The sequence below is a fragment of the Lipotes vexillifer genome, unplaced genomic scaffold (assembly GCF_000442215.2).
Source record: "Lipotes vexillifer unplaced genomic scaffold, Lipotes_vexillifer_v1.1 scaffold54, whole genome shotgun sequence".
In the NCBI taxonomy this organism is placed as follows: Eukaryota; Metazoa; Chordata; class Mammalia; order Artiodactyla; family Lipotidae; genus Lipotes; species Lipotes vexillifer.
In genome coordinates, this window is record NW_006789324.1 from 3,268,460 (window position 1) to 3,295,921 (window position 27,462).

A 27,462-nucleotide genomic window follows, 5' to 3' on the forward strand; every position below is an offset into this window, starting at 1 on the left:
GGATAACATCAAAATAATCACCCTGAATCTATATATCATGTTACGCTTTTGCCAGAACCTACAATGTGACTACTTTTTCCAACATTCATTCACAAAATGTGTATGTGGTGCTTACTTTGGAGCAAGTACTGCTAAAGTATAATCCTTACATTCATGGAGCATATTTCAAGGGAGGGAGGTGCTTGATAAAATGTTAAGGTAAAAAAATACGTAACATCTAGAATGTCAAGAAAATCCCAGTAGGGCAAGAACCATATATGATTTTTTCTTTGGGCTCCTGAAATATTTCTCTGAGCACATACTAAGTGCTTAATATGTACTTATTGATAATTGATAGTCAACATGGAGATAATAAGAGGTCATCTGTTGGTTTAGAAAAAATATACATGTGAACAATTTGCTAATTCTAAATGAATTAGACTGCTACTGACTCTTACTATCCCTATGATCAGTATTTAAAACCAGTCATAATGTCCGGGTAAATGAAGATAAGAAGTTTCCATTTTATTATAATTATGAGTGCCTTTGTTCATCAATGAATTAACTAATTATTTTAACAAAAACAGGCCCTGTTATAGTTGGTGGGGGATATAAGTAACTGGACACAACTCCAGCTTTCAGGAGCATTAGTGTTTTGGTGGGGTTGGGGAGGGGAGGCAGGCAGGATATATAAACAAGCAATGGGGATACAGGATCAGACTCCAGGTGCCACTCACTGTCCAGCGCTCCTTAGACGTGTGGAAGATGCTAACCTAACATGGTCTCAGCACTCAGATAGGAGGCTTCAGATAGGAGGTGACATTGACACTGTGTGAAATAGGGAACGGGGTCTGGGACCAAGGGAATCATAGTCTGTGCAGTGCTCTAGAGGGAGGAGAGCATGGCGTGTGAATGTTCACGATTTTTTTATATCATTGTCTAACCAGTGACAGACTGCGTGTAGCATTTTATCTAGGTAATTCAAAAAAGACCTTCTCAGAGAATGACTGGCCACTCCCTGTTCTCCTTCTGCTTCAGCAGCATCACGCTCTCCCAGTTCTTTTCTCTCCCCTCTCTTCTCGCACCCTTGTTAGACATTCATCCATTCAAAGAATGCTGATTGGTCACCTACTATGTGCAGGCCTATGCCAAGCTGAGGGAACACAAAGAAGAAAAGAAACTGTACCTGTTCAAAGTTCACATGAAAATGGGGGAAATAATATTGTACATGTGTGAGAGTGTGCACATGTGTGTATGTACATAATGTATGATCCCTATAATTGCAGACATCTATACAAGCCAAAAGAGGTGCTCAGTAAATATTTGATTTTGAATTTTTTTCCTTTTAGGTGGCATTTGGGCAGCAAACCCTGATGCAGCCTTTCTCTGCATCACTTGAAAATACCTGTGAAGATTAAAAAAAATCAAAAGCATAAACTCATTCTGACTTTAACAATTAAGATGACTTTCAACTAGGGAAACTAGAATTGACAATCTCAGAGAGAATCTGGGAAGATCTTCCAGAATCTAAAAGACTAAATGTAACTTGTTTGATAATCATAGTATCTGACATGAAAACAAAATAAACCACCAGCCTTGCAAAAGTTGGGACCTCTCCACTTTCCGGTCCCTAGCTTAAAAATGCAAGGTCCCTTTAAGCCTAAAAACAGAGCAGTCATCCCTCTCCTCTGCTGCTGATGGTTAAGGCTTTTTGTTCTGTTTTGTTTTGCTTTTTGGAAGCAGCCAGTGAGTTTAATTTCCCAGAACTCCTCTGCAACCCAGACCTCATCTTCCCTTTCACTTCAATCCATTAGAAAACTGCCAACCCAAGTAGACAACTGGGCTGGAAGTCTGATTTAGAATGAATGGTGATGCACTGCAGTTCTAAGGACCCTGAATCAAACTCTGTTAAAGGGGCAGAGATAGGGAAAGCCTGTGAATTTGAAGGAGGGGTGTAGTTTTGCATGTCTACCATCTGCCCTAGGATTAGAAAGCAGGGCAGTGGTGATCCACCTCCGGGCAACAGAGGTACACAAAATAAAAACTGCTGAACTCTGGGAATTGGCAACTAGCTATAGATCTAAAGAGGCAAATCCAAGTTACAGTTAGTGGGGCTGAGAGTAAATTGTGTACTATATGCTGGGAAACACTGAATATGTATAGCACTCTTGTTAAAATGAATTTAAAAGATAATAAAGTGAGTCCATTAGGAAAAACATGTTGCACACAAAGAAAAAGAAATACCATTTTGAACAGTTAAGGGAAAGGCCTCTTAAAAATTACTTACTACTGAAACCAAAAGAAAATATTTTAAAACTCCTTTGCATATTCAATAGGATTTTTTTTTTAAAGCACATCTCTATGAAAGAGAGCAGAAACTTATTAGGAAAAAAAAATGAGTTCAGATGGAAAGGCAATGGAATGAGGGGAGAAAAAGGAAATGATAAAGACAGCTAAAAATACAAAAGCAGAATTAAAACTTGCATTGAAGGTTTTAATGCAAAACACAATTTTTACTGAAGAAAATAAGATCAGAGCTGTCATAAGACATAGTATATATTTTAAATTTTTTAGAAAAAAATTTTGATGTAGGGGCTATGGCTTATTTTCTTTTTAATTTCAACAGTGCTTAGGTCAGAGATAGGCACTGAATAATTGCCTATGGTTAAGCAGTTAGCTCAGTCTTCAGTTGTCAAGTGAGGAATGAATAGTGACCTGCTCAAGGTCACAACACCGAGAAATAGCAGAGCTTAGATGAAAACAGGAATCCTGACTTTTAGGATGCACACTCACGAGCCTCCCTTAACTCATACCTCTGGACTTCACGGAATGCACTGACTGTAAAACATGAGTCCCCACAGTTCCATCATGCCTGGTTTCACACTGAACCACATTCCGCAGCCCAGTCCCTGCTCCCCTGTCTTGACCACCAGCCTTCTCACTCGTTCTCCCATTTTCCCCCTTACCCTGATTCTTGGATTTAAGCTCTGACCTTGTCTCTTCTCAGTAATGGTTCTCTTTTTCTTTCCACCCTCACTGACTCAGATTTCAAAAGTAATCACCACTCCTGGTTTGACCTGGCTCTAAACCCTTCCGCTTTAGGTGCCTACCCTTATAAGCAGGAACAGGGCATACCCCAGGAATCCTTCCATTAGGCTCAATAGAATCATTTTCTTTTGTCTGGTAAGAGTTGGCTCCCTGCCATGTCACTAGCTGTTTCATTTCTCCATTGGTGATGCATATATTGATCTGCAGCACTGGGCTAAAAGGAGGTGGCGGTTCTGGGGTGGACAACTTAATAGTATGCTTAGACCAAGTCGCTGGCAATGTAAATATTTCTCCTTGCCACTTGATAAATGAGGCACGGAGAGGTAAGGGCTGTACATATGATGTTTGAAAAACGCAGAGGCTTGGGTAATAGCAATCAGTCACAAGACATTTAACACCAGTGATTCTACGTTCTTTAAAAACGAAACAAAACAATGCTTTTTAGAGAAATATGACGTGGTCACACATAAAGAGATGAAGCTAAATACTCACCACCAGGAATGGTTACGTGTTTTAGATAGTTTGTGTATGTGTGATTGTTTTTCTTTTGAATGGTTGGTTAGATAATTTTTACTCTAGTGAAGCAGTGAAGTGAGCCCAGGATTTGAAGCCAGACCCGTGCTGGCATTCTGGCTTGAAAACGTGCCAGTGGTGTGACCTCTGAGGTTAGCTCTGTGAGGTCCCTCTGCTCATCAGTAAGCAGGTGTGGCACAGGCTTCCTTGCAGGGTCGTTGTCAGAATCAAACGGAGAGACTGTCACACAGCAGACAGACAGCAACAGCAGCTGCTTTTGAATCTGTAGCTCCTGCTGAGTGGCCCTTACTTGCATGTTTACAAGATGGCCTTTGAATCCCGGGCAGCCAATCATGAGCCGTCCACCTTAGTCCCAGGACCAATGGGGCCTACCAGTCACGGAGGTCACCAGCCAAGAACAATCAGCTAGAGAAGCTGAACAATCACTTGGTCCATCACAGGAACCAAGTTTCATACAGGTGTAGAGATTAGTCTTCTCTACTTAAGTATTTAAGTTCTTGGCCCTCAGTTTCCTCAGCAACACAGTAAGCAGCTTAACTTTGGTACACCTTACAAAACAGCTAGAGCTGGAGGAGTTGTGAAAGAGTCCTTGCCTCCTTGTATACATGACCAGTTTTTATTCTCAAATTAATATGACCTCTTTGTTATGGTGGTGGTTTTTGAAAAGTTCTTTTCCTGAAATGCCCACTCAAAGAAATAAATTACCTCAGAGATATATCAAGCTGTGAGAACACACCATATTCACCAATTGGTTGAAACGTGTTTTTCCTGCTTCACTTCGCAAGTACAACACTACCCAGAACGGAAAGTTATTTTCTGGTTCTTTGAAGAGCTGTGATTTCTAACATAAGGCCATATGCTGCTCAAACTGCTAGAGAGGTTGAGTGCTGTTCCAAGCGTTCTTCAAAGCAAGTACAAAGCAACGTGCATGTGGAAAACTCGGAGAGAGTCAGGAAAGAAGCGTTAAGAGATCTTAGCCAGTTCCCAGAGTGACTCCCAGCTAGAGACAGGCATCACTAAACAGAGTCAGACGCGGTGGAGTCAGCGACTCGGATGAGTATTTGCAAGAGCTCAGGAGAAGTCAGGGGCTGTATCCCTGTGGCTTCCTCCGATGGGGAGATGGATGATGGAGCTGGAAGCTCATGGGCCAATTAAGCAGCCTTTGAGTGATATATTTTAAGCCTTGGAAACACATGGACTCTTTGATATGAGTTTGTTGATGTTTTTGTTATGATATAATGCTGTTTTATGTACCATTTTTTACATATTGTTATTCCCTATGAAAAATTAAATCCTATAATGAAGCTTAATATCCTCAGTATCATTTAACTGGTTTTGGATAATGTATTTTTTTATTGAAGGAACTAATTTACCAACTGGTATTGTGATTTGTAATACGTGCTGTTTTTTCAGGGACCGTGATGTACCAAACACCATGGTAGATGCTTTCCAAGCATCGTCACCAACTTCCCTTATAACCCTGCAAGACAGTGTAGTTACTGCGTTGAAAGGAATGGAGAATCTGAGGGTCAGAGAGTCTTAAGAAATTTACTCAGAGGAGAAAAGAACAGAAGCGGTAGTAGAACCCAGTCAGTTCAAGCCGAGGTCACTGACATTCTCTGAGAGGGAAAAAATTCAAAAATGAAAAACTAGATCTTTATATTTTTGGCATTCCTTCGGCTCTGTTTTCAATATGTCTGAAATATTTCTCCCTCATTTTAGTGATTTTTAAAAAAATGATTTTGCATTACAGAATCAGACTTTTCTTTCTTAGTGCTTTTTATCTTCGCTGTATACACCAAACAACAAATAAAACTGGAGGTGAGAGGGGTGGTGTGGACCGTGGACAGGAGCCCGTCCCAAGGTAGTGTATAATGATAAAAGACTGAGGAGTGGGACTTCCATGGCGGTCCAGTGGTTAAGACTTCACCTTCCAGTGCAGGGGGTGTGGGTTCGATCCCTGGTCAGGGAGCTAAGATCCCACATGCCTCGTGGCCAAAAGACCCAAAAAAACCAAAAACAAAACCCAGAAGCAATATTGTAACAAATTCAATAAAGACTTTTATAAAAGTGGTCCACATCAAAAAAAACTCTTTAAGGACTTCCCTGGTGGCGCAGTGGTTGAGAGTCCGCCTGCCGATGCAGGGGACACGGGTTCGTGCCGCGGTCCAGGAAGATCCCACGTGCCGCGGACCGGCTGGGCCCGTGAGCCATGGCCGCTGAGCCTGCGCGTCGAGAGCCTGTGCTCCACAGCGGGAGAGGCCACAACAGTGAGAGGCCCGCGTACCGCAAATAAATAAATAAATAAATAAAACTCTTTAAAAAGAAGACTGAGGAGCGAATCAGGCGGAAATCTGCCAGGAAGACCCCAGGAGATAAATAATGAGAAAGAATTAAGGCAAGAGGACCAAGGATCGTCTCTTAAGTTGGTGTGTAAATCCAAGACAGGGTTAGATGACAGCAAGTGTGGACCAGGACGGTTGACCAAAACAGCCTTGGTTACACTGGTGCAAACGTGTGTTAAAACGACTTAGATTTAGAGCATCAGAAGCAACACAGACAGAAGTGTGAAGTGCCTGGTACATCTGGAAAACAGCAAATGGACCAGTGTTAAAATGGTGTAGAGTTCACCAATAGAATAAAGTTGTGAGGGAGAATGTCAGTCTATCATTGCAGTCGTTGTACGTGTATTAGTCGTCTGTTTCTGCTATAATAAAATACCACAAACTTAGAGGCTTAAATTTATTATCTCACCGTTCTGTGGGTCAGAAGCCCAAGCTGGCTCAACTGGTTTCTCTGCTCCTGCTTTCACAAGGCCAGAACCAGGGGCTTTTATCTGGAGGCTCTGGGAATAATCTGCTATCAAACTTCCTCAAGTTGTTGGCCAAATTCAGCTCCGTGCAGTTGTAGGACAGAGGTGCCCGTTTCCTGGCTGTCAGCCGGGGATCCTCAGCTTCGAGATGCCACCCACATTCCTTGGCTTACTGCCCCCTTCCTCCATCTTCAAAGCCAGCAGTGGTGGATCAGGTCCTTCCCATGCTTTGAATCTCTCTGATTTCCACTTTTACCTCATCTCTCCTGCTTTATTCTTCTGCTGTATCTCTTGACTGACTCTTTTGTCTTCCTCTTCTGCTTTTAAGAGTTTATGTGATTACATTGTGCCCAACTGGAAAATCCAGGATAATCTCTCTGTTTTAAGGTCAACTGGCTAGTAACTCGTTCCACCTGCAAAATCCCTTTACAGCAGTGCCCAGATTAGTGTTTGAGTAATCAGGGGATGGGGACCTTGGGGGAGGGGGAAACATCTTTACAATTCTGCCTACGACATTGTGTTAACACATTTACGTGCATTTCCCATTTCTGGGTTATTTTTCGGCAATGTGTCCATTCCTGATATTGGTACCTATAAATATTTTCAGGGAAATTTGTCCCCCTTTCTCTTCCAGGCTGCTGACTATCTCAGACCGGTTCTCCAGTCCCTGGCCTCTATCTAGAGGTTTTCCAGAAATCTTTCTCTGATCCTCCTCATTTCCTTGCTATCCGGTCATCAGTGCCTCCTGCATTATTGACTAAACAAACAGCATTTTTTTGCCCCTTTGTGTTCTGAAAAACTTTCAATCAGTTCCCTTGAGCCTTGGATACCCCCTCAAGCTCTGATGACCTAGAAAATCTCAGGACAGAGAATCCTGTTTTCTTGTCTTTTGAAATCTTTAGAAACCCCTTGAGACCTATTTCTAAGCCTTTTTTTTTCTTAGCAACCATATATAACTACTTAAATTCTTCTAACAACTAAGAAAGGGAAAAACTTAGCTAACTAAATTACTGATATATTTGTTTATAATCTCAACTACTCCAGGGCATATGGACATATAATTCACAATACCAAGGTTTAGGGCAATCATTCCTATAATTTATTGTGCATTGGGACCTTGTTAAATGCAAAATTCTGGGCCCACACCAAAAGTTCAGTAAATTAGGAGCTGGATCACAGGAAGTCTCCCTTCAACTCAGATCCCAGGAAAGAGTTAAGAGATGTGCCTAAATTCGCACAGCTGCCAAGTGGCAGCAGGCTTTAAGCTGAAGTCCAGGATGAAGATCATCTGTCTTTCCTGTTCACAGAGTAAATGGAAGTGTGTAGGTTGATAAGGACTAAGGCTTCTCCAAGGAGTCCTTGCAAGTGAGTCTCCCACTGTCCTACCCCTGGGTGCTCATCAGGGGCACACTTCTCCTCCACACTCCTAGACGTCCAGACCTTTCTCCTATGATCCTGATGCTGATGGCCAGCACACTTTCTACCCTACGTTCCCCACCTTGTGCAACCACTGGTCTTCAGTCCCCATCGCTAATACCCTGACAGTACCCACAGCATGTTGCAGGAGATCCTTTACTGCTGTATCCCAATTAATGAATGGGATTGAGCCCCTCATTGCAATTCAAGAGAAAGGGAGTGAACATTTATTAAGAGAAAAGGAAAGAGAATGAACATTTATTAAGCACTACAAGTGTCTAGCTCTTGTCGATTTGGTACAGCTTGCTGAAAAAGTAAGACGCCGTGCAAACCATAACTCATTTTTTTTTAAATCAATTATTTCTTTTTGGCTGTGTTGCGTCTTCGTTTCTGTTGCGAGGACTTTCTCTAGTTGTGGCATGCGGGGGCCTCTCACTATCGCGGCCTCTCTTGTTGCGGAGCACAGGCTCCAGATGCGCAGGCTCAGTAGTTGTGGCGCACGGGCCTAGTTGCTCCGCGGCATGTGGGATCTTCCCAGACCAGGGCTCAAACCCGTGTCCCCTGCATTGTCGGGCAGGTTCTTAACCACTGCGCCACCAGGGAAGCCCAAACGATAACTCATTTAATCATTAAGCACCTTGAAGTATTATTATTCCTATTTTACAGATAAAAAAAAAGAAATGAGGCTCAGAGTGGTTACAAAACTCACACAGTCCTGCAAGCAATTAGAGGGAATGTTGAGATGTAAAGCCAGGTGTCTTACTCCAGAGCACATCATCTTTCTATTCACCTACACTTCTCTTCTAAGCTCAGAAATCCCAATAGTATTTACGTAAACATTTTATAATCGTTATCTAGGAGGTTGAAATTGTCCATTGCAGTTCACATCTCTTTGGCCACCATATGCTACTTTCACACACCTCTAAATATTAACTATGAGTGTTTTCTATTACAGTCCTCTTTTCACAATAGCCAAAATAAATAAAATGTGCTTACCATTGCAGCTCTCCATGGGGCTTCCCCACACATTTCACTCTCTCGCCCAAGCATTCGAAAGAGACACGTACACATCTATGAACAAATTCCTTCCACTTATGCTTCCTTCCCAGTTTTTCTTACTGATAGAGCCATTCAGCCTTCAGCCAAGGGTATAGGCTTCTCTGGCCTATCCCAGCTTTCTCACTGGTTACAAAGCTGCACCTCTCCCAGGACATCCCTGACATTCTCAGGGCACTGCCACCTTCATACCATGACAGCTCCCTGAGGGTCCTCTGTAGCCTCCTGAGTGGTCCACATGGCAGGCACTCCTTAGAAAGTTCCATCTTAGGCTGACTGCCATTTGATTTTTGTCAAGGTGGGGCTGGGATTCCTGATACTTGAGAGAGAATCAAATGATGGTCTGCCCTTCTAGTGTCACCATTTGCAAATCAGGTAAGATGTCAAGGAAATAGGGATCCTGGACCATAGTAATTTCACAGTTTAGAGAGGTATCTTTCACTGAGTCACATTTCAACTCCATGGCCCTGGTGTTAGTGGTGAGGGAATGTTGGAAAGAGCTATGGGAGAACCATGTTTGCTTATTTCTTCCCTTTGGATACTGAATACCTTCCATATGGGGGTCCATGTAATAAATTCCTTCTAGAGATTCTTCCCAGGAATAATTTTGTCTCTCTTGAAGCATAGGTATGTTTCATTTGTCATAAAAGAAAGGCTACGTCATCCATTTTATGTCCCTTTTGTGCCATAGCTACTAGGAAGCAAGCTCAAGTGTTAAATTTAGTGCTCATTTACACTGATTACCTCATCCTCAATTTCTGAAGAAAAGAAGCTATCTTCTCTTTTCTTCCTATGATTTTGAAGCTCTGAAGGCACTAGAAATTTAGAGGAGGGCCCTTGCCATCTTTTTGCTTGAATATCAATACTTTGGGGAAGTTCTCATGAATATTTGCTGGGATTAAGGAAGCAAAATCTAGTGATATTTTACCCCTCCTCTCTTATGGGTTCTTACTAATTGAGAAGAATATCAGAGCCAGTTATTGTCAATACAGAGCCCTGGGGTTCCTAATAACTTAATAGGAGAATTACTCTTATATAAAAAGTCGAATTCCTCCCCTACCCCCATCACGGTTTATCCACCTCTGGCACTCGGGACCCTCCTGTGGATGGACGTGTGTCTGCCAAGCAGACACACACCCAACCACGTGGAGGGTCACGGCTTGATTTGCATCTCATTGATGACCAGCGATAGGAGGCCAGAGGCAGCCTACCTTCTGGGCTGGCTCTGGAGGAGAGATCTAAACTGTGGCCCAGCCAACTTTCCCAACAGACCACCAGCAGAGATGCTGTTGAGGCTAAGCCAGTTTTGGAGATGAGTTAAAGAGAGACCATTTATGACTGGTGATCTTTACCCAGGACCAATGCACACCCTGGGGCTGGTTGCTCACACAGGGTGTTCAGCTGAGGGGGGCATGGGGCAGGGCTGACATCCTGTCCACTCTGCTCCTTTTTAAAATTCACTCTTCCAGATGGGACGCCTCTTGCATTTAGTCCTCCTGGAGGGAGCACCTTTTTCTAATTCACACGAAGACTCCATATAAGCTACAGGGTGACTACTTTTACTCCAATCTCGTACAAGCCACTCCTCTGATGAGGAAGGGTAAGTGTGGAGTTTGGGGGAGGGGGTAGAGCATGCAGTAAGCAACTAGAAGTGATGGTCCAGTGTTTTTCTCTCTTGGGGCACGGAGGAAATATACCCCTCCACCTCTGAATATATGAGGGGCTGAGGTAGTAAATACTGTCCTCTCATAATTGTATAATATGACAGAGAAGGATAGGATGTTAGGAGAGAGAATGGTGTGCAGAAGGAAAAAGGAGCATTGAAGTGTCACTTACACATTCAACAAATATTAACTTAGCGCCACTATGTGCCAGGCACAGTGGCAAGCATGGGGGATACTGTGGTGAGTAACAGAATCTGTTGGGACACCTAGGTTCGGGCTTCATGAACCTCTGGACTCTCTCTTAGGCAAATTATTTTCTCCTCTGTGAAATGAACTTCTATGATATCTGTGTTGCTCGTGTTCTCCTAGTTCTAACGTTCTTATTGTTCGTTTAGGTCTCTAGGGACCTTTCTGAGCGATGTTCCTTCACAGAGTTATTGGCTGGGGAACATGCATCTTTAGAGCTCCTTTCTGATTTCTCATTCAAACCTCTCATGCTCCTGTGTGTTCAAATCAAAGCCGTTATTCTCACTGACTGGCCCCATGATCTTCCAAAAAAAAAAAACCTATCAGCAGGTAGCACTACTGAATTTAGGAATACCCCGTTCAGCCAACTTAGATGAGTAATCAGAACAGCTGGAACACAAGTTGCTAAGTGAGGCCAGGAAAGACTAGACGCTGGCGAAGAAAGCAGGGCTGACCCCGGGCAGAATCACTCATAGAAGACAGGGAAGGTGCTTCCGCTTCAGAATGAGGGCAGCGGAGGGAGAATTTTTCACATGATCAATTTGCATTTGAGAATAAGCACTAGCTCCCTTGTAGAGAGGAACAAGCGCCATTAGAAACAGGAAGGTTTGATCAGGAGCTATTTTAGCAATCGGGAAGGATGCGATGGAGGCCTGGATTAAGGAGGTGAGTGACAGTGAGGACAAAGAGAAGGGATGGCTTCATAAAAGATTCTGGAGCTCAAATGTATAGGGCTTGGAGACTGATTAAATCCTGGAAGGGAGAGAAAAGTCAGGGGAAAGTGTTCCCAGGTTTCTGGTTTGGGCAGTGGAGTGGTATCTGTGCCCTGTAACAGGCCAAGGCTGGCCCCTTAATCCCCGCTGGGGGTGGAATCTGGAGAGAATAATAAATGGGGCTGGAGCAATGAAGGACAGGGACCTTGGTAGACCACTAGGCTCTCCTATTTTAGTACAGGCTGCATGTCACCTCCTCATTGAACTCAGGACCATATACACTGTAGGGCCTGAGAAAAAGTATGTTACGTGAATTAATTTTGTAATGAAAATCTAAAGTGAACTCTGGCGTTGATGCCCACCAACTTCAGACTAGGCTTGAAGAAACCAGCAGTCTTCACCCTCTAGAAATGTCCCAAGAGGACACCTTCGTGAATGGGAGACATGAAAGTGAGACTGTGAACAAGTCTTGAAACTACCCAAATCCAACATCCTGTTCAGTTCTGGAATCTCTCAGAAATTGACATACTCCATATAAGCACGTGGTTCCGATTGACTCTAATGGGATTCCCTGGTAAACCACAGATTCTAAATTATCCCCTAGTAGGTATCACATTTATAGTAGACATGTTATTTTACTCTGAATACCCACTGGATGCTGGTCCACTGTATTCTGACAGTAGCAGAACTAGGAATAAGATCACCTTTTACTAGAGTGCCACTGCTACGTGTTCATCTCTGTAAGCCAAAGAAAATAGGTGTTTGTGATAAAAGAATAATGTTTTTAAAGAAGAAAGATATTTAATTCCATGCTAAGAAATATCAAACACAATCTCCTAAGGAAAAAAAAAAAATCTCCTTATAGTATTTGTTTTGTTTTTCTTTAATCCAAGGCAAGGCATTTTCTTTGGGGGAAGAAGGGATACTTTTTCCCAGGTCTGGAGATTAAACAATTCAGTAGTCACTTCACGTTCAGCTTACAAAAAGGGGATTTGCATATGAACTTGTTTCGGCAAGAAAACACATCTGAACGTGTTTCATGGGAACTATCTCTAACCATGGCGCCATCTCCTTCTTTTCTTTTCTTCATCCCTACAGGTCACCGGATTGAAACTATCTCAGGACCTCGATGATCTTGCCATTCTCTACCTGGCCACAGTTCAAGCCATTGCTGTAAGACAATTTAATGCCATTTTTAAAGAGACTTAGATCTGTTAACAAACTTTAGACCACATACTCCCCAAGATACATCATATGCTTTTGTGACAAAGATTCTAGGGAGCTTGCCAGAAATAGATGCTTGTCTGTGCAGAAGGAAATTCTAAAGGTCTTTACCTGCTTTACTAGTAGCCTCACATAACTGAAAGCTAAAAGGAGTTAAAAGCTTTGAACGTCATGCTTACCATTCTATCTAATTTGTCTTCTAAGTTCATTAAATAGAAGCAAGCAAGTAGATGCCTTGTATGCTTGCATTAGGAAGAACTGGTGTTAAGATTGTCCAAATTTATAAAACACGTGATATTGTTCACTTTGCAAAAGGATCCAGTCTGGGGTTCCTTTAAATAGTAAGCTTCCTTGGAGCATGAAAATGTTTATTTTTATAATTAGCTGCTCAAATGAGGGGTTTGGATGGTTAGGGAAGGAGAAAGGGGGGAATTTAAAGTGTTAGAAGCTTCTAAACTGAAGATCAATCAAAAATGAAAACAAACTCCTAGAAGCCCAAACATCATTGTCCAAGGACTCTTATTCTCTAGAGGTGATCCATGAGTGAGCTACAGAAGGGTTCTAAACCCTGAAATCACACACGAAAGTTTGCATGTGTGTGCGTGTTAGAAATTGCATTTGAAGGGAGTGGGTCATGCCTTTCAGGATCTCAGAGCTGGTAGGAACCCCAAGATGACAGTTAATCCAGGGAGGTTTAGCTGATCTGGGAAGAGAACTGGGGACCAATAGAAAGGAAAAAATCAGTTCACTGAATTCAGAGTCAAAATTTATTTTTCAGAAACATACCTATTTAAACAAAGTACTTTTGTTTATTCATGCTATATGGACATATTTATATGCTATTCAGTCTGTTTCTCCACATACCACTTTCATATCCTCATTGCTTCAAATAATAGAATTACATACATTTTTTTCTGTATATCCATGTCATCAACAAAATTGCTTTTCTTATGTTTAGATTTATCCAGGTACCAAGTACACACAATAAGAGAGCAAAACTGGCCAACTCAATTAGATTAAACAGTCCTTCTTAGCTTATAGCCCAATTTGACTGTATCTTCCTGAAACAACTATCTCATTGATTTAACAGCCTGTCCAGTTCAGTAATATCAGTCAGCCTGCTTTATTTATGGTAACTTGGTCAAAAAAAGACAATTCTGACATCTGTCAAAATGGCGGGGGAGTTGACTACCATGAAAAAATGAAAATGGAGAACAAAAATACGCATCAGTAATAAAGACAGTTATTTAGCAATCCTGCTTTACAGTAAAGATAATAATAATATCGATAAATAATATAGTTTGGGGGTATTATGTACCAGGAACTATGCCAAATATTTCACATACCTTATCTGACTTTACCTTACGAGGGAAGTATCATAATCCCCCTTCCGAAGATTAGAATCTAAGCCTCAGTGAGGTTAATTAACTTGATCGGTTTCATACAGCTAGTAAGTGGCAGAGCTGGGATTTGAACCCACAGCTTTCTAAAATAAAACTAGGTACACGATGAATTGAGGAGCTTTTTTTGTTTGTTTTTGTTTTGTTTTGAATTTTTGAATTTTATTTATTTCTTATACAGCAGGTTCTTATTAATCTATTTTATACATATTAGTGTATATATGTCAATCCCAGTCTCCCAATAATTGAGGAGCTTTTATTTTCTGATCTTAGTATCACTGTGTGAAAAGTCTTACAGTGGAATGAGCCACTTGCATTAAAATAAATAATCCTGGAAAATCAGAGCTGTGTGAGCCTCTTCCTTCTGAGTCCATGCTGAGAGGGGGACATGAAGAACGAGGCCACACAGATGAGCCAAGGGGCACCATCCTGTGATGACAACCACTGGTCCCTCTCACTGACACCCACTCTCTGTGCCAGGCACCAAACAGGGTACTACACCCACCCGTGAGTAACCCAGTTAGTAGGTGGGATTGTCCTCATTTTACGGACAGAGGGAACACTGCTTGCCAGCGTCAAACAGCTAGTGTATGGTAGAGTCAGAATCTGAACCTCTGTCTACTCTTAGGCTTTTGCTCTTTCCACGTTACCATGCTGCAATTTTCTTTGATCGCTTTGTAAAAGCTACATGATTGAAATAAGCCTTCAGGCATTCCTGGGAACAGTTTTGATTTGACACATCTTAGACACCATCATTAATTTGGCCAGGATTGTCTCACAGATGTCCCCTTACTGGTAAGAAGTCCAAGAATGTATAAATTAGGTTAAACCTAATGCAGGCTGAGGGCTGGGGAGGGCTGGGATGCGGGAAAGCCAACTGCATTTTCCCAAATACTACACACTTGGAAAATCAATTTTGTATGTAATGGGCCGTACATATATTAAAAGCTATCATATTTATTCTGTCCATTGTTTTAATGACCTTTATAATACCATGAAGACAAGGCAATTCAAGACAGATTTTTCGATAAGCCTATGTTGTATAGTCAATTGAGCTGTGAGGAGTTCAGCCTGTTTCGCAAAAGTATCTGGGCATTCTGATCTTTTAGTGCCTTTGTGCATTTTAATGTGCATTTTAATGAAGCATTCTGATAACAGATATTTTCCCATGATGTTCACCTTGAAAAAAAAAATGTGTTCATTGACTCTGAATATAGCCTTTACACCTATTTGTTGTGAAGTTAAAGTTAAGCAAATTCTCCTCTGTAGTAATATCTACGGTTGATATTTTGTAAGAATGGGATGAAATTAGAGATACTGTAATGAAGTTAACTTGGGACTATGCAAAACTCTCCGTGAAGTGAAATTCTCTCTTGACCAAGCTTAATTGAAGGAACTGTCAAACACCCTGTTTATTCATAGCCTGTTCATCTATAGCTTTCTTTGCAGAATAGACCCTTAAAAAGTACTATTTGCATTTGAAGTCTCTCCATTTGCATTTGGTTCTGTACATTCCCAGTGGAATAGCCTAATTTTAATTTAAATTTCTCTGTGAAAACATTTTTTCCAGAAAGGTGAGCACAAAATCATTTTAGCACAAAGCCCTTTGGTGGGGCATTTAAGAAGGGTGGAGTGTTTCACACAGTGGCGTCTGGGACACCGAAAGGGAAGGCCCTGTAAACTAACGGGGCAGCCCGAGTGGGAAATTCCTGCGGACAATGCCACATGGGAGAGAGACAGGCTGTCACGGCCCCTCTGGAGCGAGTGCCTCTTGTTTGGATTTGCTTCTTGCCTTTTCCCAGGGAGTGTGCTTTGTGTTACTCTCCTCTCAGGCCTGCTAATCACAGGAGCCCTCAGGTCTCTGATTTTAGAAACATCAGAAATATCAATTTTGCATGGCATTTCCATGCATATTGGGAGGCAGCTTCCCCTCCCCTAAGGCAGATTGCATGGCTTTAGGCAAACTATAGAAATCCTAAATGGGGATAATAATATGCAGTTTTTGAGTGTTTCATGAAATTAGAGGTGATGTTAAGGAGCATAGCAGAGTGCCTAGCATAGAGCTAACAACCAGAATAGCTCTCATTTCTAAACGCCCTCCCGGTACTGGACACTCCTATGAGCTTCAGATACACTGTCTATAGCAGCAAACTTGTAAGATAGATGTTACTGTATTTCAGCAAGTCTAAGACCACATTTTAAGTTTTTGTCGCATGTTAACATTTCAGACAATCCATGGAGTTATCAAATGAAAAATATGGTGTTATGATTCCCATTTTTAAAATGAGAATTGAGTCATGGAAAGGTTAGGTATGGATTTGATTCAAGAAATAGGTGAAATGCCTGAATGCCACCCCAGCTTTTTTTAAATTCAAAAGCCATGCTCTTACCTCCTGCAGGTTCATGCCCCTAGAGTACACTAGGGTTACCTGGAATCCACAGACACCAAATGATCCATGGTAGATGTAAGGGCATTTGTAGAACACCTGAAATTAGTTATAATATTATTTTATATATGACTTTTTTCTGGGGAGATCAGTAGGTTTTATCATATTCTCAAGAGGGTTCATGACCCCCCAAAAGCTTAAGAAAGAACATCTGGAGGTAATCAGCCATATTCAATAAGCAGGATCTGGCCTTATAGGGTACAACGTGTTTTAATTTTTTTTTTAACACACTACATCTGTGGATGAACTTTGGAGGCCCAAGTTTTACCTAATCCATATTCTTACCAGATTCACTAATAACTTCAACAAACCTGAAGATCTATGGGCTGGAACTCTTGGTTCTGAACTGCCCCCATCCCTCATCATTTACTATGCGGCAATCAGGATCTCACGCCCCGCTGGTCCCCAGATCACCCTCTAGCCCTGCCTCTCCCAGAGGCACCCCCTGGCCCCAGGGAGACAGCTCTCCGGAGAGTCCTGTGAAAGAAGCTTCTACATCGCCCCCCCCCGCCACCGGGGGTCAGGGGAGCATCCTAATAACTTCCTAAGCCCTCTTCCTTGACTTTGGTTAAGCCTCTGGTGCTGCATGCCCTCAAGCTGAACTGTCTTCTCCTCTGTGCACCTGAGCACCGTCTTCCCAGCACCGCTGTCACACCTTCAGCGAATCTGTGATACTCTTCTGTCCAGCCCGAACCCCGCCTTCTTGGTGGTGGCACCATCTCTGGCCTCCCAGATGCTTGACCTCTGTATTCTCTCTTGACCTCCTCCTCCCCCTTGACCTTCTCTTCCATCCGCTTCAGCCCCTCACTCCCATGTCCACACCTGGGACTTGGTCATCCCCCATAGTTGCTTACCGCCTGAATATCTCAAGGGCTATCTTGCCACCAAAAAACCCTCTCCCTCATTTCTCCCCAGAGCCGCTTTCTCAATCATCACCATGTGGCTGCCTCCTGAGGTCATATCACAGTTCATCTTTTTTGTTTTTAATCCTTCTCTCAAAAAAAAGAGATGATTTTTGGACTTCCAGTTTTCGAACTTCCTAGGAAATTATGATTTTTTAGCTACTGGAATACCCTAGCTAAAAGTAATGACTTGTACATTAAGATTCACCTCGATGACCCTATGGTAGTGGTCTCTTGTCAAGCATCAGTAATTTTTACTTTAGTGAACTGAGCAAGACAAGGATGATAGATAACACATTTTCAGAAGAAAGGTAGACACAAGGGCTGAAATGAAAATATGGTGAAGCCCTAAGCCAACCAGAGCATGTGGTTTCTGCATCATCCGAGATCACTAAGGACTGACTGGGAATGGATTCTGGCACTGGAAGCCTCCTTATTAGAACCACTACCTGGTTTCAGGTGGTAACAAAGGTTCTTTTGCCAGCCTGGAGTCTTGTGTCCTACCTTCTTTGTGCAATTAAAGCCCTCTTTCCATGTTTCTGCTGCTGAGTTTGTTGATGCCATTTCCAAGGAACAGACTTCTTTAGTTTCTCTTTAGGGAAGGAAAACTGACTCAGAAATCTCCAACTGTTATCATTGGAGTAGAGCTGCCAATGACTCCATTCCCCGTACCTCATGGAGGACCTGGGCCATAATGGACACTCATCAAATATGTATTTGAGCGAACTGTGTCAATATGCACCGTGTTAACGTTGTCAACTCTTTTTGTCAACATGGTATAACTACTGATAGAAGCAAATGGTGCAATGATCCAGAAGATTTTGGAGTCAGGCAGGCCCAGGTTGGAATTTCCGCTCTGCAACTTAATATAATGGTGTGATCACGGGCAGTGTAATCTTTGAGTCCTGACTTTCTGATGTAGTGTATCTAGAGCTCCTAGTGCGGCATCTAGTACTGGGTAAACACTTAGTAAATGTTCCCGATCAATTTACCTTTGCTACCGTACTGATGCTTTCTTCTGTTCTTCCCTTTAAGTTTGGGACGCGCCTCATTATAGAGGCCATGGAGTCAGCAGGGCACTCGATCGGCACCCTTTTCCTCTGTGGGGGCCTCGGCAAGAACCCCCTTTTTGTGCAAATGCATGCGGACATTACCGGTAAGTCTAAGAAGGAGAGAAGGTCATTGTAGGCTTGGCAGCAAATGGGCATATGGCCAAGATCTAGACAGGGTAGAGAATAGGAAGGTATAAGTAGTGTGCCGAGTTATTTTGAGTATTTATGTTAAAATGTATTTTTTTTCCTTAAGACAGCTATGGTTGTCACGGTGGGGAAAATGACTGCTGTGTGTATCTCACTATTGGGTCATGGTAAGAAATGAGACACGAGAGGTCAGCAAGGACTAGATCTTGATTCAAGTATTTACTCAACAGTCTTGAGTACCTCTTCTGATCCCCCCCACTGTGGGCAGTATTGAAAATACAGAGATGAAGACGTGATCCCTGCCCCCAGGGAGCTCAGGGGCTGTTGAAGAAGGCAGACAGCAGACATGTCGAATCCAGTGTGGCAGGAGCTCTGAGTGAGAAAAGCACAGGGTATTAGGGAAACACCGTGGGCCACCTCGCCCTGGTTTGGACCTGTGACGGTGCACAGCAAGTGACTGGAGGAAGTGATAAGGAAACTGTTTGAAGAAAGATTGCAGAGCCCAGCCATGGTGGAAGCTGTGGGTGTCTGGCTGCAGATGGGGGTTTGGGCCCTAAGACCCCCAAGATCCTGTGATTCCTTCTCGGCTCATCAGAATCAGGGATCGTGACACAGATGGAGAGAATCCAGAGTAATGGGCTGACCTCTCTGTGATATGAGCAGACAAAAGCAGAGCAGGATCTGTAGTGCAGACCTCTGGGCCCCAAGGAAGGAGCCCCATAGGCAGGAGGCTTGCTGCTGTCCCAGAGGCTGGCCTGGGCTTCCATCCCTCTAGACCTGTGCCCTCATGCCCCTTGCTCCTTTCTCTCTCTGTGTCTCCTGGGGACTGATGTCCCCCCCTCCCCACCCCATCCCGGGGTGGCCAGGCACCAGGGCTGGGCAAGGATAGGGAAGTAGGAGAGAATTGGACCCTGCTCACAGCCCCATCTCCAGTCTCATCTGAGCCCACCCTCCACTGGCCTCCATTCATTATGATCTCTTGCTGTCCCCTGTCCCCTGGATTCCTTACCTCTGACAGCTGGGTGGGTCCAGGTTTCTGCCCCTGACTCTCCCTTCCCCCTCCAGGCCATGCAGATCCCTGCAGGTGAGAGCTTTCCCAATCATGATGGGCAACATTTACCCCCTGCACATCGTGAGATCAAACTAAATAAGTTACTGATCCCCATCTTAGAGGTAGGGAGGCAGAGGCACAAGCCAGAGAACAGTATCAAAAAGCACACAGTCTAAGGGTAAATACATAAAAATCAGTATAGAGATGACTGCCATTAACCACTCTCCCACTCTGTGTTGATATGAATCACCCTATTTACATTTAATCCGCACACACCACCAAAAGGTAGAAATTGGTGTCCCCGTCTTACAGACAAGGACACTGAGGGTCAGGAAGGTGAGTTAAATTAACTGTCCAACGTCAGACAGCCAGCAGGGGCAGGACCAGGATTGTACCAGGTGTGTCCAGGCCCAGCGTCCCCTACACTGTGCTCTGACCCAGTGCACAGTTTGTAACCATTTGTTTTCTGCCCGGTTTGTAACCATTTGATGATGACTCCTCCTTTCCTAAAGGGTCCAAAACCTATGGAAGTAGGCCATTCTGAGGCAGAAAGAAGAAAGACGTAAAAAGGAGCCCAGAATACCTTAGATTTTCCCTAGGAGAAAAGCCATGAACTGCATTTTATCTCAAAGTCAGCTAGCTTGTTCAAGTACAGTTCAGACTTAAAATCTGACCTGTGAGTGACTTTTTAATTTCCAGCCTCCAAATAGCCACCAAAACTTCCTACCTGGATTCAGGAGGGGAGATAAAATCAACTTTGGCTAACACATCACCCAAGGGAATGGGAAACAGGGCCCCCAAGAGCAGGGCAGCCTGTGTGACCCAGGTCCTGACTCTGCACCGCTGCTCCAGCCTTTATGAAAGTGAGTTCTCTTCCAGGCCTCACACCCCTGAGCTGACTCAGAAGCAGGGGTGCAGTGGCTTCAGAGAAAGTTCTGCTTTGGAAACTGTTCTCCTTCAGGCTCATGAATGAAAAGGCTGTTAATCGTTATTTGGATTCCAATTGAAACTGGACCCTTTATCTCTGACTATGGACCAGTTACAGTTCCGGACAAAGGGGCCTTTTCTTTGGCCTGAAACTCCTCTGCCTTGGGAAGCCGGTGATTGACAAGTGATGGCAAAGTGCATCTGCCTTTAAATGCCTTGGGTTCTGCTAAACTCACTAATGCGTCAGATAAAATAGTTCACATTCCAGCTAAAGCTGCCTTCTTCCTCTCCTTCACCCAGCATTCTGAAAAAAGAACACATTTGCATTTGTTTCTGCAAAAGATGGGTACACGAGCCGGGGGTGTATAGGTAGAGTTGTTTGGTGCCTTTAAACGTTGTAATTGCTCTAGTTTTCCTGCAAAGAAAGCTGTAGAAAGAACCATAGACCTGGTACATGATTCTCAGGAATAACATGTGAAAAACACGGTGGAATTTGGGAGATGCTTTGGAGATAGTGTGGAGTAATGGAAAGAGCAGGGGACCAGCTCTGTGACTTTGGGCAAGTTGCTTTACCTCTCTGAGCCTCATTTTCCTCTTCTGAAAGGTAGAGATAATACTATTTCCCTCATATAGATCATGCTGAGGAATAAATACTCACAAGTTTGTGAGCACCAATCTCTGTGCTTCACTTAAAATAGGTGTTCAATAAATGTTAGCTCACTTCTTCCCTGAAGGCAGCCCCACGCCAAAAAGGTGGTGCATTTCAGAAAAAAAGAAGTTAAATATTTTGTAAGCAAATCTTTGCCATTTGGGGAACAGTCTGCTCCTGCTCTGGGCAAGCAGGGAGAGTAGGGTTTTGCCAACTTGGGAAATGTCCTCTACGTGAGGAGGAAGAATCTCGTTGTACCCTGGGCATATAGTTAACTGTGGTTTCAAGAAATACTTGGTGTGTACTAAGTAATTGTAGGTTTCCCTCACTGACTTGGGACTAAATGTTCCTCCTAAATTTTGTTTTGTAGAATTCTGGCAGTTTCAGTAGGGGTTTCCCTCTTCCTGCCTTATTCATTATTTCACTCCTTTACTCCTCCGTGTATTCATTCTCTGAGTACACATGCTGAGCTTGGCGCGAGCATGCAAAGAAGAACAATAACGTCCTGCCAAGAGGGCCATTACAAACAGAAAAAGTGCTCTCATGCTCTGACCACTGTCCAGCGAGGACGGGGTACCCAGAGGACGTTGGTGGCAGCGTGAGTCAGATCCAGGCAGAGAACAGATGACACACTCAGATTGGATTAACTGGAGAACAGTCAAATAAAGGGTCTATTTACAGAGGTGTGGGCAGGGTTGAGGGAAATCCTGGTCACCAGGCAGTACCGTGGGGCTGCCTGCAGTCTGACCACCCCTAGGCTTGCAGGGGCTGGGGCAGGAGGTGACCCACCTGAGACTGAGGGGCTATGTGAAGAGGGGCCTCGTGGCTGGAGACGAGCTCAGTCCAGGATGTGGCCGGAGGACAAGGGGGTTACAGACTTGGTCCACACGGCAGTGTCCCAGGACCCAGAACAGGTGTTGGGGCCGAGGTGAGAAGAGGGTGGGAATAACTGAGATACGGTAAACATTAAGAATCATAATAGCTAATGCCAATTCAGTGCCTCCTCTAAGCACTTTTAACCCTCACAGCAACTCTGTGAGATCAATGGAATTTTAACCTCATTTTGCATCTGGGAAAACAGGCACAGAGGGGTTAAGTAACTTGCCTAGGATCACACAGCTAAGGCAGGGAGGAAGCCAGAATTCAAACCCTGGCAGCTTGGCTCCAGAGCACTTTGGGCTACAACTGGAGAGCTGATGGGGGATCCACCCGGCTCCTCTGGTTTCCCGTTCCCAAGGAGAGGGGCCTGTGAATAGTTCCTCCCTGCTCAGAGCAGTGAAGCTTTGACAGGGTAAGGAGGGCTAGGAGGCGAACAGCATGTGGAGTGCTGTCTTCTAAAAAGTCCCAGGGCCATGGGGTGGTCATGGTCACACCCCCGTCCCCATGATCCCCAGACTCTGCAAAGGCTTGCGGTGCTCTCTCCTGATGCAACCAACACAGCCCTTACGCGTGGCCTGGTGTCTTTCCTGCCCCTGTGGATGGTTGATGGGCAACCTGCCCCATCCTCTCCCTGCTGGTCCACTTTCCAACCCAGATGAAGTGCGTGGAGGAGGGCTTCACCAGTCACTGAGATTCATCCTAACAATAGAGGCCACCACTCTCAGGGGCTTATCATAGGCCAGGAAATGTGTTAAGCCCCATATGTGCCCTTTTTCATTGATCCTCACAGCAAACCTGTTATCATCCCCATTTTACACAGGGAGAAACTGAGGCTAAAGGGTTTAAGTGACTTGCTGAAGGACACAGGGCTAGTGGAACCAGGTCTGAGCTTTTCCCAGAGACCCCACCCCACCTGATACTTGTCAGCAAAGTCTCCAGTGCTGGCCCTGCAGTATGGGGCTGGTATTCCTAAGTCCCCTGGGATATGTGTGGGAATTCTGCCCCCCACCCCCTTTGTCTGGGATGGCTGGGGCAGCTGCCCCAGCCCTGGAGTAGGACAATGAGTTAGGAGATGGTGGGAGCACAGAGGAGGATGTGTCAGGGAACTCTTGCCAGAAAAGATAGGAAGAGAAATCCAGTCTTTGGAAAAATAATGTCTTGAGTAGAGGAAGATCTCACAGGTCTGGCCACAGAACTTACCTCTGTGGAGTTTGCTGCCATCTCCTGATTAGCAAATATATTTATATTTTATGTACGTTTCATTTCATATACACACACATATAAAATACTAAGAATTCTAAATTATTCCTATTCACCTTAAGTCCACTGTGAAGCTTCAGCCTCTGGGAGTTGTCATGTGGAGTGTTCCTCCCTGCCTGGTGGACCCCTACTCATCCTTCAAATGCTTGTTTAATCCTGAGGTCCCCTGCTCTGACCCCCTTCCCCATCTCGAAAATTCATTCATTCATTCATCATGTAAGCAGTTACAATGTGCTAGACGCCGCTCTCAATTCCAGGGATTCAGCAGTGGACAAAAAGTCCCTGCCCTCGTGGAGCTTATGTTCTAGCAGGCAAGACAGACAGTAAACAAGAGAAGTGGTAACACGGTGTTGGAAGGCAATGAGGAAATCATGAGGCGGGAAAGGGATGTTGTGGGTAAGCTGTCATTTCACTTCAGATGGTCAGGAAAGCCGCGGTGGGGAGGGACCTTTGCACAGACTTGCAGGAGGGAGTTGCCATGGGGACATCTGGAAGCAAGTGACCCAGACAGAAGCAAGGGCCCTGAAGCAGATTCAAGAAAGGGCAAGGAGGCCGGGCAGTGTGGCCCGGAGGAGAGGAGAAGCCAGTCAGGGTGGCAGAAGGGGCCCCGGTCCTCGAGGGCCTTGTCAGCCTTGGTACCGGCTTTGGCTTGTACTCTGAGGCCCCTGAGGGAAGGACTCATCACACCCTCTCTCACTACTTCCCTTTCCTTAGTGCATCTCAGTTGGAGACCCAGCCCCCTGTGTGGCCTTTATCTCTCTCTCATCCATCTCCCCGTTGAGACCTGAGTAGCAGGACAGTCTTATTCATCTCTATATCACTGGCCCCGCAGAGCACTTCGTAAATGTTTGTTTAACTATTTGAAATGGCAGGTAGCAGCTAGCAGAAGCCTGGAAAACCTGGGCAAAAAGGTCTCCTGAGTTCAGATACATATAGATAGATAGATGATAGATAGATAGATAGATAGATAGATAGATAGATAGATAGATATAGATATAGATATATGGTGTTGGCTTCCAGGGGACCCTTGGCTACTGCAGCAGCAGGCAGAGTCAGTGAAATCCTTTAGAACCAGGTAATCCCAAAGAACAGGGAACTGCAAGGGGGAGGGGAGGGAGCACTGCTGCTGCCTTTACATCAGGCGTTTGTGCTGCTGGAGCTGCTGGCCGGCTCCCCGCGTGGCCCCTGGCCTTACTACTCCCTAACCAAGGTGTGGCCTTGTCCCGCGCAGGCATGCCTGTGGTCCTGTCGCAAGAGGTGGAGTCTGTTCTCGTGGGTGCTGCTATTCTGGGGGCCTGTGCCTCGGGGGATTTCGCTTCTGTACAGGTACGTGAGGACCAAGGGGTGGGCCGTGGCCCCTCCCCTGTCTGGGGCTGTCCTTCCTCTTGACAGCAGCTCATGTCTTGCAAAGCACACACAGGATACAATTAAGAAATGATAGGTTCCAGCCAGGGAAAGCACAAACACTTCTAGCCTCAGACATATTTTTTGCAGTTTTCGTTTGACTTGGCCTCCATTACTGTCAGTCGTTCTGTCTTTCTGTTGGTTTTCTTTTTTTCTCCTTTAAAATAGCTCTTATATTATTTCATTTGAATTTCCCCTTGACCATTTTTCTTTTAGCAAGTGAAACAGGTAAGGTACAAAACAAATTTTTCATGTGAATTTCTGATTTGTATTTGCTTCTTTCATCTCCACCCACCACTTTTCAAATACCTCTGAGGTCTCTTTCAACAAGGGACACAAATGAAAACGTTAGTAAAAGGGAGTTAGAAGAAAAAATAAGGAACAAAGATATAGGAAGACGGAAACAACTCGATGGCAATGATGGAGCAGACAGTTTGACCCTGAGCTTCCTGGCGGCCAAGACAAAAAAGAACACATGATAAGTTACATAATTCTTATTTTCAAAAAGAGGAAGCATACTAGTTTCTTTGGGCGACAAAGCTTTTCCTACCCCTGAATTGAAAAAGACATTTCACATGTGGGTTTTATGGAGAGACTTTGAGTGGTAAAACAATAGGATTAACAATAGGTTTACAAAAAGGTAGAGAAGCAAGAGTATAGTTTAAGGCTGAAGGCACAAGCTCTGAAGTCAACCCTCGCTTGACTTCCAACTAGTTCTGTAACCTGACCGTTCTGCTTCCACTCCATTTCTTTATCTGTAATAATAATCAGGAGCACATTATGAGTTCTTTCTCTGGACCGGGAATGTACGTTCAGTCCCGCAACAGCTCTATAATTCCCATTTTATAGTTAAAGAACCTGAGGCAAAAAGAAGTTAAATAACTTGGCTTTCGTTGAAGCAGCTAGTAAATGCCAGAACCAAGAAGTCTGGCTCCCAAGTTGTAACTGGAAGTTGAAGAAATATTTGTTCAGCTGAGCACCAGAGAGCTTAAGTGACTTGCCCACGGTCTCAAAGTCAGGACTAGAAGCCAGGTTTTCCACCAGTAGCCCAGTAATGAGAGCTTTATTTATTGTGACCCTCTTATGTACCAAGAGCTATGCTAGGTGCTTTTCATATAACCTTCCTGCTACCTCTCACAACCCACACAGGCAACAGAGATCCAGAAAGATTACGGAGCTCAAGTGTACACTATTGGAAGTGGTCACATGCAAGAGTCTGATACCAATATCTGTGCTCTTTGTGCCACATTTTGGGAAGTGTATCCAAGCCTCTCAAATTGATGCTTGTGAAATATCCCTTCCAAAGAATTGAACCCACTCATGAATGCTTGTGGATCTTAACTGGAGTTTTTAAACAAAGATGGTAGAGTTGAGTTTTCAACTTTTTTCTGGATTTTCTGGTGCTGTCTCAGAAACATCACATGGAGATGTTTATTTATTGTTGAAATGTCAGTGACTTGTCAGTTACTATTTTAATGTGTTGATTTATGAAGATGTTCTCATAACTGGGTGGCTTGCACTTCCTGGGACAAAGCATAATTGCCAAAACAAAACAGTAGAGATGCTTACTAAGGCCCGGCATAGGTTAATGCATATTATGGACTGGAAGTTTCTGTCCCCTCAAAATTCAAACTTGAATCCCTAACCCCACAGTGTGATGGTATTTGGAGATGTAGCCTTTGGGAGGTGATTTCGATTAGATGAGGAAATGAGGGTGGGACCTTTATGGTGAGATTAGTGCCCTGATGCGATGAGACACCAGAGCTTGCTTTTTCACTGCCGTGTGAGAACACGGCAAAAAGGTGGCCATCTGCAAGCCGGGAAGGGAGCCCTCACCAGAGCTCAGCCATGCTGGCACCTTGATCGTAGCGCCTCCAGAACTGTGAGAAAATGAATTTCTATTGTTTAAACACCCAATCTGTGATATTTTGTGATGGCAGCCCAAGCAGCTGAAGACACCTCATTGAATCTTGACAGTCTCCCTGCCTGCGGGAATAAGGCTTTTTATTCCTGTGTTCCCAGGCTCAGAGAGTTTTTAAGAAGTTTGCCCAAGGCTACAGTTAATAAGGGGCAGAAGCAGAATTGAAATCAAGGTCTCTCTGGATTATATCCTCTGTTGATTTTCATTCTTTTTCTCCTTTAGTCTAATTTTTTTTCTTTTTTCTTGAAAAAAAAATTTGGCTTCTTAAATGTTCCAAGGTGAATTTTCTGAAAAGAAATGTCATTGGCCACAAATCAGGGGACAGTCTGCCACTGAAACAGAGTAGTGTGACAAGATCTGGCTGCTTTATCAGATACTTCATACCATGCCTTGTGGCACCTCATTGACATCTTAGTCAAATCTGGAGTTTCTAACTGAGAAGTTTCCACTCACTTCTTCTCCTAAGGGGAAACTGAGCTTCATCCCACACTGACCTCTTCACCACATAATATTTTCCCTTAATATTCTGGAACAGTGTCTAAGATATGGTAGATCAAAAATTGGAATTGTTGGGCTTCCCTGGTGGCGCAGTGGTTGAGAGTTCGCCTGCCGATGCAGGGGACACGGGTTCGTGCCCCGCTCCAGGAAGATCCCACATGCCGCGGAGCGGCTGGGCCCGTGAGCCGTGGCCGCTGAGCCTGCGCGTCCGGAGCCTGTGCTCCACAACGGAA

At 44.1% G+C, this 27,462-nt stretch overlaps 1 protein-coding gene across 2 annotated transcripts in view; it reads left to right on the forward strand.

Moving 5' to 3' along the window:
- FGGY (FGGY carbohydrate kinase domain containing) overlaps positions 1 to 27,462 on the forward strand; it is a 412,679-nt gene that overhangs the window by 307,625 nt on the left and 77,592 nt on the right. For both annotated transcript variants that reach the window (XM_007462576.1, XM_007462575.1), the window contains 3 exons: positions 12,567 to 12,641; positions 18,477 to 18,597; positions 24,638 to 24,732. In XM_007462576.1, coding sequence (XP_007462638.1) covers positions 12,567 to 12,641; positions 18,477 to 18,597; positions 24,638 to 24,732 — 291 coding nt within the window. The remainder of the gene's footprint in view (positions 1 to 12,566; positions 12,642 to 18,476; positions 18,598 to 24,637; positions 24,733 to 27,462) is intronic.